Source organism: Camelus ferus, chromosome 17 (genome assembly GCF_009834535.1).
Source record: "Camelus ferus isolate YT-003-E chromosome 17, BCGSAC_Cfer_1.0, whole genome shotgun sequence".
Lineage (NCBI taxonomy): Eukaryota > Metazoa > Chordata > Mammalia > Artiodactyla > Camelidae > Camelus > Camelus ferus.
In genome coordinates, this window is record NC_045712.1 from 27,699,980 (window position 1) to 27,717,559 (window position 17,580).

At 42.7% G+C, this 17,580-nt stretch overlaps 1 protein-coding gene across 1 annotated transcript; it reads left to right on the forward strand.

The window, feature by feature from the left end:
• Positions 1-493: 493 nt before the first annotated feature.
• On the forward strand, positions 494-17,476 carry PRSS46P. Its single transcript, XM_006194468.2, has 5 exons — positions 494-575; positions 3,335-3,512; positions 3,693-3,952; positions 4,751-4,914; positions 16,932-17,476. The coding sequence occupies exons 1-5, from the start codon at positions 494-496 to the stop codon at positions 17,184-17,186; spliced, it is 939 nt and encodes a 312-aa protein (XP_006194530.1). The 3' UTR covers positions 17,187-17,476.
• Positions 17,477-17,580: the final 104 nt, after the last annotated feature.

A 17,580-nucleotide genomic window follows, 5' to 3' on the forward strand; every position in this document is an offset into this window, starting at 1 on the left:
TCACAGCAGGAATTAGCCATTCCCCATCTCAGAGCCTCAGTTTCCACACTTCCAGGGGGTCCGTGAAAAGGGCTTCATAAAGGATCTTAGACTGGGCACCGGGGGTGCCTCCCAAGCCAGGCACCAGGCACTGTCATAAGCCAGATGCCTGGTGCTATCACAGGCTTAGGGTTAAGCATACAGGGGCATCATCAAGGCCAAGGCTGAGCCTAGGAGACACTGTCACAGGCCAGCCACCAAGTGCTGTCACAGGCTCAGGACTAGGCACCAGAAGCACCATTCCAGAGATGTGCCTGGCAACAGCATCACCTCATGGTCCTGGCAGGGCCTTGCCATGACCACACTGTCTCCTTGGCATCCTGCTGCTGCCCCAGCTGCTACCCTGCATAAACAAACCATGAGTTCTAGAATTCTCGCACAGTGGAGATGCCCTGCCCCACCCTGCCCCCAAGTCCCATTATGAGGGCCAGTGAGAGCCGTGTACCTTCTTGCTATGGCTTGTGGGTCAGGAGATCTTCAGGGCCTTACATCTCCATTTTCTTCTGCCAGAGCTGACAATAGCCTCTATGTTGAAGGTAGGCCTCTGGGAACATGGGAGAGAGGCAGGAGGGATCCGTTTGCCTGGGTGCCTGTGTCAGCCGTCTTCATGCCTGAAGGGCCTCCACTTTTTTGTGTCCTGATGGGTGCATCCTCATGAGACTGAATGGTGTGCCAAGCCTGGGGACCCAGACAGTGGCAAGGCAGTTCCTGTTTGCAGGGTGACCATGAACATGAGGGAAGAGCCTTATTTTAAAAATGGGAACAAACTAACATCCGTGGAATGGATAAGCTTGTTTGGGGGGCACAGTCTAGGAGAACCAGGACTTGTGCTGAGGACAATGTGATACATGGATGACTGCTCACCCCATAAGGCTCATCCACACACCTTTATGTCTCAGCACCCTGTGAAGTGAGCTTTACCAATATCCCCATTTCACAATAGAAACCCAAGTCCCAGAGAACAAAGTGCTTGTGGACCCAGGATTCAATTCCAGTTTTCAATAGACTCTTTGGCGATAAAAAGTTTGGGACCCCATTTGACAGAAGGTCTTCGGGTTCCCACTCTAATCAATCATATATAATTTTGTGGTGACAGCTTTGGTTTGGTTCATCTGCCAGCTGCCCATTCTCCCACTTGGCAGAAAACATGCTGACATGGCATCTGTTAGTAGGGGTGTGTCCCCAAACTTAGGGACTTTATCCTTTTCCACCACTGTGTGACCCTTCTTCCCAGACCAGTGCCTGGTTGAATGAGTGAGTGGATGAATGAGTGCTGTCCTGCTCTGCGCTGCTCTCAGGCATCTGTGACGTTTGGCGGGTGCTGAGGATGTGTGCTGCTCCTCATGGCTGACTGCTGTGCCTGTGATGATGTGGGAGTGGAGGGCTGTGACCTTGGATGGAGGTTACGAGCCAGGACAGGTGTTCCCATCGCCACGTGTGAGTGCAGGCGGTGATGTCAGAGTACAGCTTGTGAGTGGGAGTGCTTAGACTCTGGACTCCAAGAAGTGGTAGAGGTGGTCTGCAGTGGAATCTGTTTGAGCCACTGAATGTCCCCAGTAGAATGGAATGGTGTCACTGTGCCTATGACGGGGTTGATCTGAAACACATCATGCCCCGAAATAATCTGTCATGACTCCCTTCAAGTTCAGCTGCTGTACTTGGTGCTGGCATCTCCAGGCGGAATCCTGCAAATCTTGCGTAGGGTTTGGGGAAGGAAATCAGAGTCATCGTTGTCCTTGGTGGGAGTTGTGAAGAATGCTGTTTGCTGAGACTGGGGAACCCACTGAGGGTGTGGAGCACAGAGGCAAAGCCCAAATCTGCCTCCTAGAGCTGTCACTTTTTAAGTGGGGAAGTTCATCCTGCAGGACCTTAGCTCCCCAGGGCCTCAGCTTTGTAAGAAATGAAAGGGCAAGGCTCTGGAAGCCCTCACTGCTCCCAAGGTCTTGACTGGAGAAGGCTGTGATCTGAAACAAGGTACACACAGCATATGAGAAGGGCTGGAAATGTGGCTCCCCATTAGGGGAGACGGAAAGTAGGACAGCAAGCCACCGGGTAGAGATATGGGCAAGAATGGAGCAATGAGAGGCCGAGGCAGACAAAACTCCATGGAAATGTTGGGGCTTGTGCTGGTGCCTGTGGATCCCTGTGGGGAGCCATTGGTTGAGGGTAAAGATGACCAGCCGTGGACGTGTGTGGCAAGGGAACCCGCGATCCACATCTAAAGGTAGTACCAGGAGCCCTGGGGCATGGCGGAACAAGCCCAGTCATCAATGGTTTGTGATCCTCTTGAGGGATTTCCATGAGTCAGGCCCAGGAGATATTTCTGCTCATGTGTATTGGTTGCAATAGATTATTAGCCTTGTCTGTTTATTGTCGGACCCCTCCACCACCACCACAGACCTCCACCCGCACCCCAGATGAGGACAAGCCTTGGTTGCTGCTGCTGAGTCCCTGAAGCTCTGGTTGGCACTGTATGCTGAACTGCCTAGGGGAACACTTTCTGGAACTGTGTCTGCTTGAGACAGTGTAAACACATATCCAATTCCGCCTGCATGAGGGGAGGTCCATGATGACATATAACAACTTCTTGGCCAGCCCAAACTTGACAGTAAGCTCTGCATAAGAAACCTTTTATTTTGTCTTTAATCTTGATTGCCAACCTTTGTGGTAGGATTTCTCTCTTTCCTGTCTTCAGTGATGTTCGGTTATCAAATACCAGTCCAAGATGGTCCAGTTCAAAATAGCAACCTCATGTCCAGTTCGGTGCAGTGTCCCCTCCTCCCACTCCTGCTGTCAGGGCTAGTGAGAGGCAGGGAGGGAACTGACAAGCATCTCTGCTCACTTTCTGGTCTGGTCACAGAGGATGCGCCTCCAGGGGTGGTAGTCTATGAAGGCCGGCCCTGGAGTTGTACAATGTGATGTCGTTGTCCATTGCTTTCTGGCTACAAATGACTAGCAGTCCTGCTCATTGTGCCCCATCACTTAGCCCTTGACTGACAACTCAGCCCTCTGGTGATTCTCTCTTCTCCTTCATTCCCCTAAGTATCTGCTTGTTTAAACAAGGGGAAGGGATGAATCCTGGGTTGGTGACTTGTAACAAGCCTTAGAGGGGTTGTCTGATCCCCATTGTTTGGAGGTTCTCTTCATAGCAGTCTCCTCCTGTCTTTGGTAGCTGTTTTGGGGGTAATGGGAAAAGCCCCTCCCCACATGTGCATATGGAAATCTGAGAGCTGCCCTTTGCTGCTTGAGAGTCTGCAAGGGGCTGGCATGGCCCACCCCCTACCCTTTTCCTAAGGATCCTGGTTCCGGGCCTGTGGTCAGACTAACATCTCCTGCAAGAATGTGAAGGGGAAGCTGGTGGAGGTAGGCAAGTGGCCATGGCAGGTGAGCATCCTGTTCATGGGCATGAACATCTGTGGCGGCTCCATCATCCACCACCAGTGGGTCCTTACAGCTGCACACTGCTTATACAGGTCAGTCAGGGTAGCCAGCCAGTCTCCAGGGCTTTGCTTTCTGGAATGGGAAGCCTTGCTGAATGTGGGGATCTGGGAGTAGGGTCCTGGATGGGTAGCCCTGTGCTTAGCCTGTGTCTTTCCAACCATACCACGTTTGACCTCACTGCTGGTGGTCTGCTCCTACCCATGGCCCTGCAGATCCAAAGACCCCAAAGCATACTCTGTGAAGGTGGGAGTTCAACACATCTCCGAAGATGGCACTGAGCTCTCTGTCACTCACATTGCAATTCATGAGGATTTCAACAACCTCATATCCCAGGACATTGCCCTCCTGAAGCTTGGAGACTCCATCTCCTGGTCCCCCCTCATCCAGCCTGTCTGTCTACCCACCCCCAAACTCAAGCCATCTCTCGGATCCATGTGCTGGGTGATCGGGTGGGCCCGGACAGATACAAAAGGTAAGTAAAGGCAGGCAGAGGTCCCAAGACCCTTGCCTCTTCAGAACACAACTCCACCACGGGCTCCTCTGTCCATTATTTTTTTCACTTTTATTCACTTATTCACTCTATCAGCAAACATTTCCTGAGCACCTACATGTGCTGCATGTCATCCTGATCTCTGTTGATAGAAAGATACACACAGTGTCCTAGTGTAAAACACACGCATGGCTTGTATGGACCTCAGTTCCCAAAGCTAAGTTAAATCCAATGTCAATCTCTCACCTTGCAGCATGGTAGGAAATTAATCCTTGGCTATTAGTGGGATTCCTTGTCTGCAGGTGGAACAAAAGCCATGGTCTCAGGAGGTACCTAGGCATTGGGCAGCCATTGTACACACTTGTTACCTCGAGCACCACTAATTCCTGTCCCCTGTTGTTGCCACCCTGAGGTCCTAGAATTGAGGAGCCTTTGTGGGGTCCTGCCCTCCAGGGGCTGCTCACTCCGGGCTCTAGGGTCTTGACAAGTAGCCATGGAGCAGTGCTCAGCCACTCACCCTCATGGACCCTGATTTATTGGGGTAATCTCTCCTTGGCTTCATTCAGTGCCTGCATGTTGGTCTGAGCCCTTCAGGGGACTTTTGCTTAGAATTTTTACTGAGCTTGGGCTTTTTCAAAAGTCAGGCTGTGGGCTGGGGCCTTTATAAATCACCATCCCAGGAAATGGCTCTGCCTCCCACATTGCGAATCTGGACAACTCCAAGATGGAACTATGCCAAAGAGTGGAAGGGATGATGATGCAGGATCTCTCTTTCTCCAGTGACCCCACAGCCCTCCTACAGTCTTCAGGAGGTGGCTGTCAAGATCATAAACAAGAAGATCTGCCATCAACAGTACAAGTTCCTCTTCTTAAAGGACCAGAAGAAGTTCATCGGGAATGACATGATGTGTGCCGCCTCACAGTGGGGCATGGACATGTGTCAGGTGCGCAGTGTTTGGACCAGGGCAAGAAGGGGACTCTGAGAGGTCATGCCTTCCTTTCCACATTGGCACTGGGAGACCTTATGAAAATCTCCTTTCCCTGGGCTTCCGTTTCCCCAATCTGTAAAATAAGGGTGCAAATACTTTTTGCTCCTGTCCATGATAATTAATGATAGTACCTCTCAGGGTATTTGAGCACTTCTGAATGTCAGTCACATGCCCAGATCTGGGCCAGGTGCTGGTAGAACCAGGTTTGCATAAATGGCATCATTCTGTAAGTGTGCTTCTACTTCTTACATCTTCTAGTCAACATCATTTTAAAGATTTATCCATATCAATACATGCAGCTCTGATAGACTAAGTGCTCAATCTACAACGTTCTCTTTTGTGAATATGCCACAATTTATTCATTCTCCTGTTATAAATATTGAGGTAGCTTCTAATTTTTTCATATTGCATACTCAGCTGCTCTGAATAGTCTTACACACACCTCCCTATTTACATGTTCCAGAATTTCTCAACGTGGTACATCCTGCAAGGAACTGGTGGGTCACAGGCTGTACATACTTTCATCTTTAATCGTCATTGCCAAATTGTCTTCCAAAGTGATTGTATTAATCTATATTCTTACAGCAGTGTTTGAGAATTCCATTGCTCTATGTCCTTGCCAACTTTTGGTATTGTCAGACTGTACAGTGTTTTGCATTCTGCTGAGTGAGAACCAGAGAAATAGTTCCCATTGTGGTTGCGTGTACACGTCCCAGTTACTAATGCAGCTGTGCACCATTTCCTATGTTTGTTCACAATTCATAATTCTTCTGTGAGTCACCTGTTCAGATATTTTACACATTTTTCTATTGTTTGCCTTTTCATTTTTATTATATTTTTATATTTTGGATACTGATTTTATGTTCATTGTATATATTGTAAATATTTTCTTTCAGTTTTTGATTTACCGTTTCATTTTTGTATATACTGTCCTTTGCTGACAGCAGTTTAGATTTTATTTTAGTCAAACATATATTCATTTTTTTCCTTTTTGGCTTATGCTTATTTAAGAAATCCTTCCTTTTCCTGAGATTATAAAGATATTTCTCTATGTTTTCTTTTTCCTTAAAGATTGGAAATTTTGGTTTCCACATTTAGGTCTTGAATCCACATACATTCATTTTGGGAATGGTATAAATTAGGGATCTATTTTTATTTAATTCCACATATGACCCACCAGTTGTCCTAGTGCCATTCATTGATAAAACCATTTCCTGTGCTGTCACCACTTCTCTCATAAAATCAAATTTCTGTATATACTGGGATTAATTTTCTGAGCTGGACACCTTCATACATTTTTTCATTTTGAAAGCAAATATTTTTTGTGTTTTTTTCAATTGAAGTATAGTTGATTTACAGTACTGTGTTAGTTTCAGGTGTATAGCATAGTGATTCAGTATTTTTGCAGATTATATTCTATTATAGGTTATTACAAGATAAAGGGTATAATTCCCTGTGCTATCTAGTATATCCTTGTTGCTTATCTATTTTACATATAGTACTTAAGCCCATACCCCTAATTTGTCCCTCCATACTTCCCTCTTCCCTCTGGTAACCACAATTTTGTTTTCTATATCTGTGACTCTGTTTTGTATATACATTCATTTGTATTATATTTTAGATTCCACTTACAAGTGGTATCATATAGTATTTGTCTTTCTCTGACTTATCTCACTAAGCATATTTTCTACATCCATCTACATTACTGCAAATGGCAGCATTTCACTCTTTGTTTTATGGCTGAGTAATATTCCATTGTCTATATACCATATCTTCTTAAGCCAGTCATCTGTTGATGGGTATTTGGGTTGCTTCCATGTCTTGGCTATTGTAAATAGTGTTGTTACAAATATTGGGATGCATGTATCTTTTTATTTATTTTTTCATTTTCACTTTTTCTGGATATATACTCAGGAGTGGAATTGCTAGATCATATAGTAGCTCTATTTTTAGTTTCTTAAGGAAATTTCATACTGTTTTGCATAATGGTTGCACCAGTTTACATTCCCAGCAACAGTGTACAAGGTCTCCCTTTTCTCCAACATTTCTAACAACATTTGTTGTTTGTTGATTTTTTTGATGATGGCTATTCTGACAGGTATGAGGTAATACTTCATCGTGGTTTTGATTTACATTTCTTTAATAAATAGCGGTGTTGAGAGTCTCTTCATGTGATTGTTGGCCATCTGTATGTCTTCTTTGGAAAAATATCCATTCAGGTCTTCTGCCCATTTTTGATTGGATTATTTGGTTTTTGATATAGAGTTGTATGAGCTGTTATATATTTTGGATATTAACCCCTTGCCAGTCACATCATTTGCAAATATTTTCTCTCATTCTGTAGGTTGTCTTTTTGTTTTGTCAGTGGTTTCCTTTGCTGTGCAAAGCTTTTAAGTTAAGGCAGGTTTTTATGCAGGAGCATCCCTGTGTAGACTGCATGTACCCAGTGTCTTTGGTGTGAGGGCTGGATTTAACATTGATACCAGCCACATCTTTCCTCAGGGGATGCTGGCTACAGTCACCTTGATAAGGAGTGTGGCAGGTGCTGGAGGAGCTAGAGCCAGTGCAGGGTGTAAGGTGGGACTCCCTCTCTGCTCCCTGGCTATGGCTGCCCTGTCAAGGGTGAGGTCTGCTCCCAAGTTGCTGGAGAGGAAGCACTGAGGGTTGGCCTAGAGCAGGCTCCGTTCCCTTTAAGTGTGTGTTTTCCCTTCTCCCTGCACTGGGGCTTTTGCCCCAAAGGAGGGGACTGCTGAGGTAAGTGGGGCTTGTGCACTTACAGAGGTCTGATGCGCTGCCTGTGTAGACTTCTGGGCTCTGCTCAGATGCAGCCCAAGGTTGGGTCTTTTCTCATTTGGCTGTCCCACATCTAGGGCTATGTGGTGTGCAGTGGGCGGGGTTGGAGTGTTCACTAGGCTGGTAGTGGGGATCATGGTGTTGGTTGTCCTGGTTGGAGGGGCTGTGCTGCCACTGGAGGTCTGGGCTGCCTCTCTGGGCTGTTTGAGTAAGTGCCAACAATGGCCGCTGCTACCTCACCTGGACCAAACCCCAGACCCCTGTGCTGCCTCTGCCTCGCTAGATCGAGTCTTTTCCCAGGACCTGGCTGCCCTAGATCCTGTGCCAAGCTGTGGTGTTGAGTGGGTGAGGCCAGGGTGTTTGCCCAGTTTGAGGCAGTGAGGCAGCAGCCGCCAGAGCCGACTTCTGTCCACTCTGTCTGTTGGTAAGCCAGCACCAGCGCACTCCTCGGGAGTGGAGTCTAGACATCTCCAGCCCGTCTGTTCCAGCGGTTCTCCCAGCAGCCAAGCGGGCTTGTCTCCTCTGTGTAGGACCCTAGTGCTGGGACACCCAGTCTGTGGCTCAACCCACTTACTCCCCTTGGTGAGGTTCTACCCTTGTGGTCTTTCTTTTCCTTTTAGGCCCCTCCCAGGGGCACAGTCCTTACCTGATGCTTTTTTTGTCCATCCTATCTTTCTTGCAGCCTTGGTCATATAGGAGTTCTTCTGCCAGTTTCCATTTAGTTTTTCATGAGAATTGTTCAACATGTAGATATATTTTTGATACGTTTGTGGGGGTAAGTGAACTCCATGACCTCTTACTCTGCCATCTTGATCCCCTTCCCTCTAATACAAGTATTTAAGGTACAGATTTCTCTCTAAATATTGCTTTAGCTTAATGCCACATATTTTAATATGTAGTGTTTTTATAATCATCTATGTCTAAATATTTTATATAATTCCCACTTTTATTTCATTTTGACCTGTGACTTAATTAGAAGTGTATTTTTTTACATTTGCATGTTTGTTTTTGCTGTGGATTTCCAACTCTGTTTCCCTATAGCCATAAAATTCATTCTACAGTGACACCAGTTAGTATATAAAATATGGTGAGACTTGTTAGGTGGCCTGGTATGTAGTTAAATTTTTTAATGTTTATTTCATTATTTTCTATTTCTATTAATTTTTCTTCTGCTTTTCTTGGTTTGATTTGCTTTTCTGTTTCTGTCTTCTTGAGTAAAAAGATTTCCTCTTTCGAGTTTTGTGTTTGAAGTATTTAAAGCCTTGAAATCATCTTTTAATTATTATACTGTGGATGCATCTTTAAATGTTGTACTGTTGTGATTCCATTTACACTATCTTTTTAAAAAAATACTATGTTCTGTGATTGGAAGGAAGTACACATATTTCCTTTAAAAAAAGTAGTATGTAAATGCAGAAATTAGTAAATGGGACTTTTCTGTAATCAAACTACATAGAAGTTTCCACTCTAAGTTGTTTAGTTTATATCCCCAACATTTGTTTCAATACATATATAAAACCTTAAATAAATGTTAGGATTTTGATTTTTTACAAGGACTGTAATATCATTTTATTCTCTAACTTTAAAATTTTTACTTGCAATGTATCTTAGACTATTTCTGTGTCTGTATTTACAAGTATATTCCATTCTCCTTAACTACAGAGTAATAATTCTCTTGTACGGCTATTTCATAATCTATATAACCCTTCAGTAGACATTTGAGCTCATTTCAATATTTTTCTACCATGCTAGAGTAAAAATCCTTGTTCATAAATCTTTGTACATTTGTTCAAGTATTTCTCTAGAATAAATTTTGAGAAGGATAATTACAAGATCAGTTTATGCACATTCAAAATTTTAATAGATACTGATAAATTAGCCCAATGAAAAATTTGTTCCATTATATTAATACCAACAGTATATGAGTGCCTATTTCCCCACATCATCACCAACATTAGGTATTATTTTTATTTTAACTTTTGTCTTTTTGGTAGGATAAAACATTTATTTTTGCTCTGATGGAATAAAATTGAGCAATTTTGTAAATTGCTTGTGTAACAGGACGCTAAATAGGAAGTATTAACAAAGGCATCCAGATACACCATCTGTCAGGATTCAGAGTTGTGTGACTGACATTTCACTACATGTGTGTATCAAAGGGTCAAAAAAGGTAGAATGGAGGTGATTTTGTGAGAGCTTCTCTGGAGAGAGCAGCTGCTCCTGTGCTCTTACCCCTTCCCCTGTAAGGGGCTGGGTGAGAGCTGCCTATTCTCCTGGGAGGGATTTCAGCAGGATCACTCAGAGAGTACAAGGCGTGCCTCCTGAAGTCAGGGGACAGTCAGCTGTAAATCTCCCCCAGGCTGAGAGACCAGGAACTGCCCAGAGGTAGGCTGGTTCTCCTGCCTCTTTACTCCCCTGCTTTACCTTGGTAGGTTCACAAGACAGGCCAGCAAGGTGGGGTAAGAGGAGCGGGAGCTGAAGGAAGGGAAGAGGAGAGAACAGAGCCTGCTTCCTCATTCCCAAGCCTCTTGATGCCAAAAGCCCTAGACAGCAGTAGGGGGAAGTGTAACTTTAAATCAAGTCTAGCTTTGTGATTATTACATGGATAAGGATATTCTGATTTCTGAACTGAGATGTTTATGTGACAGTGTAATCATAGTAATTATGATTACATTAATCATCTGAGCAAAACATTCTGACTGTGCCCAAGTTTTTACCCAGGGTCAGGGAAAGAACTCACCCCTTAAATACATTTTAAAGGGACAAAGGGGATTCAGATGAAGGTGCTTGCTGCGTTCAGTAGACCATTTATACTTTTCCCTGTCCTTTGCCCATGTTTTTCTATTAAACTACTTTTCTTTTTATGGACTTGTGAAAACTGTGGCTATTATATGCTCTAGTAATTACTGGTAAAGGAACATCATGTCTTTTTCAACGTAATTTTAAGTGGTTCATAAATATGTGTATACACACATACGTATGGAAGAGAGAGAAGATAAAACAAATATGGTTAAACATTAAGTTAGTGAACCTGGGTAAAAATATCATATTTGCAGCTTTTCTGTAAGTCTTAAATTATTTCAAAATAAAAAGTTATCAAAAAAAAAAAACCTTTGGGAACCAAAAGTTTTAATCCTTTGTAAAACGCATTACAGTATTTTACCCTACTTGTGCATCATTTACCATTTTTTGGTGTGGATTTTTTACCATAGAGTTAATTAAAATTTTGATATGTTCATATTTATCATTATTTCTCTTGATGACTGTAGTTTTTATGCAGTGCTTAGAAATACCTTTCCCATCCTAGGATTATAAAATTCTTTACTCATATATGTTCTTCATTCTTTTCCTTAAGTATTTAAATTTTGATTCATCTGGAGGGGTGTGAGAGGAAACCAGTTTCATTTTTCTCCAAATGTAGTCAGTTATATAAACAATTTTTATTGAATACTTACAGGGGTTTTTTTTAGCGATGAATTAAGAAATGCCCTGCTTATTATATTCTACATTCTCATCTTATTTTGGTCTATTTCTGCCCTTTGCAGTCTCATTCCTATGCCACCACCACTCTTCTTAAATTATTGTAACTTTCTAATTCCTTTTCGTATGTGGTAAGGCAAGTCCTCCTTCATTATTCTTCTTTTAAAGAATTTACCAGGCTGTTCTCCCATGTTCATTCTAATTGAACAATCTTTGTCTCGAGATATTTTCTGATTTTGTTTTTGATTTCACCGTTGACCTGTTTGCTTTTTAGTGGCATTGTTGTTTAGTCTCCAGATGTTCATTTTTTTCCTGTTTGTCGTTTGAACAATCTTAGTATCATGTTTTAAAAAAATCATGTGGTGATTTTGGTGGGAATTAATAGATTGATTTAGGGAAAATAGATTCTATTTTGCTCTATTTCTTTATGCCCCTAGAGCAGGAGTTTATAGCTTTCTCCATATAGTGACTGCATGCTGCTTCTTAACTTTATTCCTAGGTGTTTTAAATTCTCTATTATGAGCAGTATGGCTATTTTTTTTCAGTGTATTTTCTGTTTGTATTATGTATTGATTTTTTGTGTATTTACTTTATAATAAGCAACCTTCTTGGATGTAGTGGATTCTCTTTAATTTTGTAGGCCCAGAGACATATCATCTGCAAACAATGATAAATTTGGCTCCTACTTTTCAATATATATGCCTCCTATTTCTTTTTCTTGTTTATCGCAATATCAAGAATCATATTCCAGAACAATTACTCTGTCTTTCCAGGAGACACTGTGCTAACTTGTTTTAGGTATGTCTCTTGTAAACAGTGTAATGCTGAATACTATATTTTCCAACATATTTGGGAGGCTTTCCTTTAATCTGTTTACCAAGAAGAATGTTTTCTTAACCCCTCACTTTACGTATTGGTTTGATTTTTTTTTCCACTCCACTTTTCCCCTGTACTGGTTTAGAAGTTGTCATATCTCAGTGTCATTCTGCTGCTGGTCACCTGATATTTTCCACACATGCATTTAAACTTGACTTAATATCTAGACTTAATCAGGTCTACAGTTTCCTCCTTAGCAGGACAAGAACCTTCCTTCCTTTTCTCTTGCTTCACTTCCATCCCCCAGACTCATCCTCTTGTTGAAAACATCTGGGCGTTCAGCTCGCTCACTGAACCCTTTTGTTATATCCAAGAGTTTTCAGTTGGCTCTCTTGGGCTTTCCAGGTGTATACCCATGTAGGAGCTGCAGTTCATGATGATTTTGCCTCTTTAATTTTCATGATTTTTATTTTTTTCATTATTTTGGGTACCACTCCCCCAAAACAACCTGGAATTGTAGCTCTGCTTTTCCTTGTTGCTGACCTTCCTCGGAGTGCTTCCCACACTTCGCCACGAAGCTCAGCGCTGATGTGGCACGTCATCTGTCAGGGAGAGAGCCGTTCCTTTCAGTTCCACTGCGGCATTTGATTTTGGGAAAGAATGCCTTGCTTCATAAAATGTGTTCTCTGCAGCTATCAAGATGACTCTACTCTTTAACTCAATGTGCTGAGTTGGTTCCATGAACAGATTCCTCATGTCCATTTACCCTGCCAGCCAGGATCGGCCCTCCCTGGTCATGGTATGCTTTGATTTCATTCATCTGTTGAATTCAGATTAATGATACCTTTTTTAAGAACATGTTTAATTTATTTGTTCATCCAGCAGACACCCTGTTCTGGGCCCTAGGCCAGGCACAGGATAGTGCTGGTGCACGGCCCAGGAGAGGTACTGGCCCAGGAACAGCAGTCCTGTGAGACACGATCCAAGCAACCTTTGCGTTCTGTTTTGTTTTCCTCCAGTGAAGCTGGGCTCCATTTAAGGTGTGTTGAGGAAGGCACCCCCTTTGTTAAGTTGCAGAATTGGGACTGTGCTTCACTTAGAAGCTTAGTCTGTGCTCTGGAACATTTGATATAACATAAATTATCTGCTCCTTGAACGCTGGATGGAAGTTGCCTGTGAAACCCTATAGGCCTGTCTTCCTTTGAAGGGGTAGTTCTTGGGCAATATTTTAATCTGTTTTGTCCATGGTTATTGGCCTTATGGTTTGTGTCTTCTTGGACATTATTCATTTCAGCCAGAATTTAAATCCATAAAGAGGGAGTTATAAACATTCTTCAGATTCTGAGAAAGCGTATTTTCCCTGGATGTGATTCTAGTCTCTTTTCTACTCATACCACAAAGTATTTGCATTTTCCTTCTCTTTCAGTTTTTCTTGGTAGGACTTAGAAGGTGCTTATCTATCCTGTTACTGATTTTTTTTTCCTCAAGTCTATGGTTTTTCTGTTTTCTAATGCATGACATCTGCTTTGTGTCTTTATTCTTTTTCAAGCATCTTCAGCTGAATGTGCAGTGATAAATAATTGATAATAAAAATAATTTATTTTCATTCTTTCTTGTTTGATATTAAAAGTATTTAGACCAAGACTCTTCTGTGTGCAATTCAGGCGCATATCCCATGGGCTCTGCAATATATGGAATTCTTACTTTCTACACTCTAGCTGTAGATTTTAATTTTGTTTTTCCTTAACATTTTTGAAAGTTATTTTTTTTTCTGTTGATGAGGTGGTTCACATTTTGTTATTGGGTTCTGGTTTTATTTCACTGTGGTAAGAGAATGTCCACATAGGAGACCTTTCTCTCTCTCTTCTATTTTCTCTCCCTCTCTCTCTCAGTTCTCTTTTTCTCTGGATTCCCAGAGTCCAGTCAACCATATCTCTCAGGTAAAGACCTACACACTGTCATTACTATCTTGATTATCACTGGCTTGATTTTCCCCTTCATCTTCCATTATCTCTCCCTACAAAAGGCACCTACTGAAATCTGTTTAGTAGATAGCTTTAAAGATGTCTGTGTCTTTGAAAAATACATAGTGTTGCTATATGTGTATTTTAATTTGCATAAATGATATTGTGCTACATTCCCCTACTGTATTTGTTTGTTGTGGAATCTCAGTTTGTTAAAGAATTCACATTAAACGGTTTTATTCTTTCAAGTCATCACCCCCACATGCCCTATGTCAAATCTTCCTCTGTTCTCCAAACATCATTTTGGGCAAAGCCCATTATTTTCAGTTAGTTTCAGTTATTAAATACCTTGTCATATTATAAGTCTCTATTTAAAAATGGATTTGATTTAAACTGCACCAAGCCCCACTCCATCTCCTTCCTCTGGTACTCCTGGAGCATGGGGGTCTGGGCACTGGGAGCTGGCAACTGGGTAATCGCCTATACATGGAAACCCTCAGATCTCCCTCAATTCTCTTTCTCTGCTTGCTGATTTTCAGGATTTCCCTAGATATGCTAAACATTGATCTCTGGTTGGTTTTAGACAGAGCAAGTGCCCTATCTTAATTCATCATCTATCTTCAATGAGATCTGGTGTCCTTCACAGAACAGATAGTTTTAATTATGATGTAATTAAGACTAACACATATGCCCTCTTGAGGTTTGTGGGTTTCGATCTTATTTTAAAACATAGGCTTCATCCCAAGTCATACAGTCATGGCCCTGTGTTTTTAATTAGCTTGTCTTTCTAACTTTTCACATTTTGAGTTTTATTTCCTCTGGAGTTTTGTTATGGTTGGAATCAACTTCACTTTTCTCCATCACTTTCCCTACCATCTATAACAGAGACCTCCTTTCCCATAGACATTACCCTTTCTGGGGCAAGTCTCCTCACCTGAAGGCATCAGGCTGGCTTTCTATTGCCCCATTGGTCTGTTTTTCTGTTACTATGCTAATATCATGGTTTCTATAATTATAGCTTGGAAATATTTCTAACTCTCTGGTTAGATGTATCTCAAGCCCCCAGCCTCTCCAATTTACTCTTTTTTTCTCTCAAACCTGTCATAGAATTCATGGACTTTTTTTTTTTTAACCTTCTGTAAACATTTATTCTACTTCAAGTAACAAAGCTATGAAGTTCCAAGAATTCATGGACTATTATTATCCTTCAATATCAGTTCTAGAATCAGACTGTCAGGGTCCTGAAAAAATCCTGCTGGAATTGCTTGAACTTTAGAGGTCAACGTAAGGAGAACTGACATTGTTATGATTTTTGATTGTTCTATCCTCTATTGAATAGATAAAAGAATATTTATAAAATATGTGTGGAGAATAAAGAATAGTACAACCAACACCCATACCTTCACCACCAAGCCTACAAAATAGTGCATTACCAGAAACTTCGTGGCTTCCATGTGATAGTTTCCAAATCTTAAACTGTGAAGGCTCTGATGCAGCTCTTGGTTTTCCTGCTGGCTGGCATCTGCTCCTGGTGCCTCAACTTCCCTGTGTGCAGGGTGATGTTTTAAGAGTGAGGACATGTTCCGTAGAGTGTTCTTTGTCAGGGTTTGCTAAAGTGTGGCTTGAAAAGTGGGTTCCTTCAGACAGAATCTATATTTGCTTCTGCCAGATACCTGGGCACAAGACCAACCCAGGACCGCTTTAAGTGACGTTCCTGGCTGGGTTTTTGAACCACCCAGACAATGTGAATTCAAGTTGCAAGTTCACATGAGGGCAGGTTCTCAGTTTATCCTCACTTGGAAGGTGTGGTCCTTTTTGGGAGGTTTAGCTTTTTGTAGATTTCCTCTTAGGCTTCCCTCCTTGGGCAGGCCCTGGATTTTGCCTTTTGTCTCCTGCACTCATGAATGAGGCTGTGAAAACCAAAGCTCAGTTTCACTAGGTTTGGCCAATGGCTCTGGGGCAAAAGCCATCTTCTGGGCTTTGCTGACAGCTCTCTGGGTTTCAGCCCTTCCTTGGGTTTTGGACTCTGAGGAGTCTTTATATTCTTGCCAGCTCACCCATGCATTTAAAATGATAATTAAAAAAAAAAAACTCACATGTTTAGTTATCTTCAACAAGATGGGATAGAGATCTAGTCTTCTATACTGCAGGAAGCCAAATGCTGAGAATTGACATTTTTACATTGTTTTAAATTGCCTCCTCTAAGAACAACGGTGTATCTGTACATTCATGTAGGTCTTCCTTTATGTTCTTAGGTATAATTTTATCATTTTTCCCTTACATGTCTATGCAGTCTTCATAGATTATGTCCTATAAATCTTGGTTTACATTAAAATACATATATATAGAGAGAGACAGAGAGAGAGACAGAGAGAGGAAAGGAAGGTGCAAGCTGTTTTTCTGATTTTTTAAAACTTTTCAGCAACACAGAAGAGTTTAAGTAAGTTTTAAAAAAATCATAAACCCACCACCAGCAGAAATATCAGCTATTACCTTTTGACGTATGCTGTTGTAAATATTATTCTCATACCTGCTTTGTACAAAAAGAGCTGGGGGCAAGGTTACATTTCAAATAGCTCATTCTGCAAGCAGGATTGTAGGAAGGAAGAAAGTCAAGAGCAACACCTTGGAGGCCCACCAAGATTTAAAGGGAGGGCAGAGGAGGGGACCAGGGTTACGGTCAGAGAGTTAGCAGGAGAATGAAGAGAGAGGTCAGTGTGATCCTGAGCGTAGGCCCCATGCAGTGCTTCCATGTCATAGAGCAGGTTCATAGCCTCATTATCAGGGACAGCATGGGCCTAACACAGCTCATGCTAAGGATATGGCTGAGGAAAGGACAAGCTTGTTTATCCAAGACCTGCAGGGAGGCTCTCCTGCTGCCTCCCTTATGCCTTCCTCCCTCTCTCCCTCCCTCCGCAGGGTAAATCTGGCAATTCCCTTGTCTGCCAAGTGAACAAAACCTGGATTCAAATGGGGGTGATGAGCTGGAGCTTTAGCTGCAACCAGCACCGCTTCCCGGGCCTCTACACCAGCACCTCCCACTTCACTAAATGGATCAAGAAGCAGATCAGTGACGTGAGGTTCGTCAGTAGGGCTGGGCCCGCCTTCCTGAGCCCAGTCTTCCTCACCAGCTGCATTCTGCTGCTCTCCTTGGGCTCCCTGTGGCTCCTGTGAGTGATGTTTCCAGGGCAGTCCCCCAGGAGGCTGTTTCTTCTTCTCTGTCCATCTGCAGGAGAAGTGGAGACTGGCAGAGCACAGGACATCAGGCAGAGTACCCTGGGGGAGGGTCCCAGAGCCACTGTTTTTTTATAGTTCAATGAAGATGCTCTTGAACTTTGTACCACTGAAGTCATCGTTCTTGACTTTGGCCAGACCCTTCAAAGCCTCCCCACCCCCAAGAGACCTGGCTGTCCTCTCAAGGGAAGCCTCCCTGACAGTATTCCTTGTACTTGTGCTCAATGTGTTCCCCTTTCTGGGCTACAGTTTCCTCTTCAGCCAAACATAGAGCTGGATTCTGTGATCCCCACTCTCTGCTTAGTCATCCCAGTACTCCAGCAATCCCCAGGCC

Excerpts from the sequence above, each read along its gene's own strand:
- PRSS46P (XM_006194468.2), top strand. The coding sequence starts at position 494 with ATGGCTTGTGGGTCAGGAGATCTTCAGGGCCTTACATCTCCATTTTCT. Across the intron at positions 576-3,334 it reads CAATAGCCTCTATGTTGAAG|GATCCTGGTTCCGGGCCTGT; the intron begins GTAGGCCTCTGG and ends CCTTTTCCTAAG. Across the intron at positions 3,513-3,692 it reads GCTGCACACTGCTTATACAG|ATCCAAAGACCCCAAAGCAT; the intron begins GTCAGTCAGGGT and ends ATGGCCCTGCAG.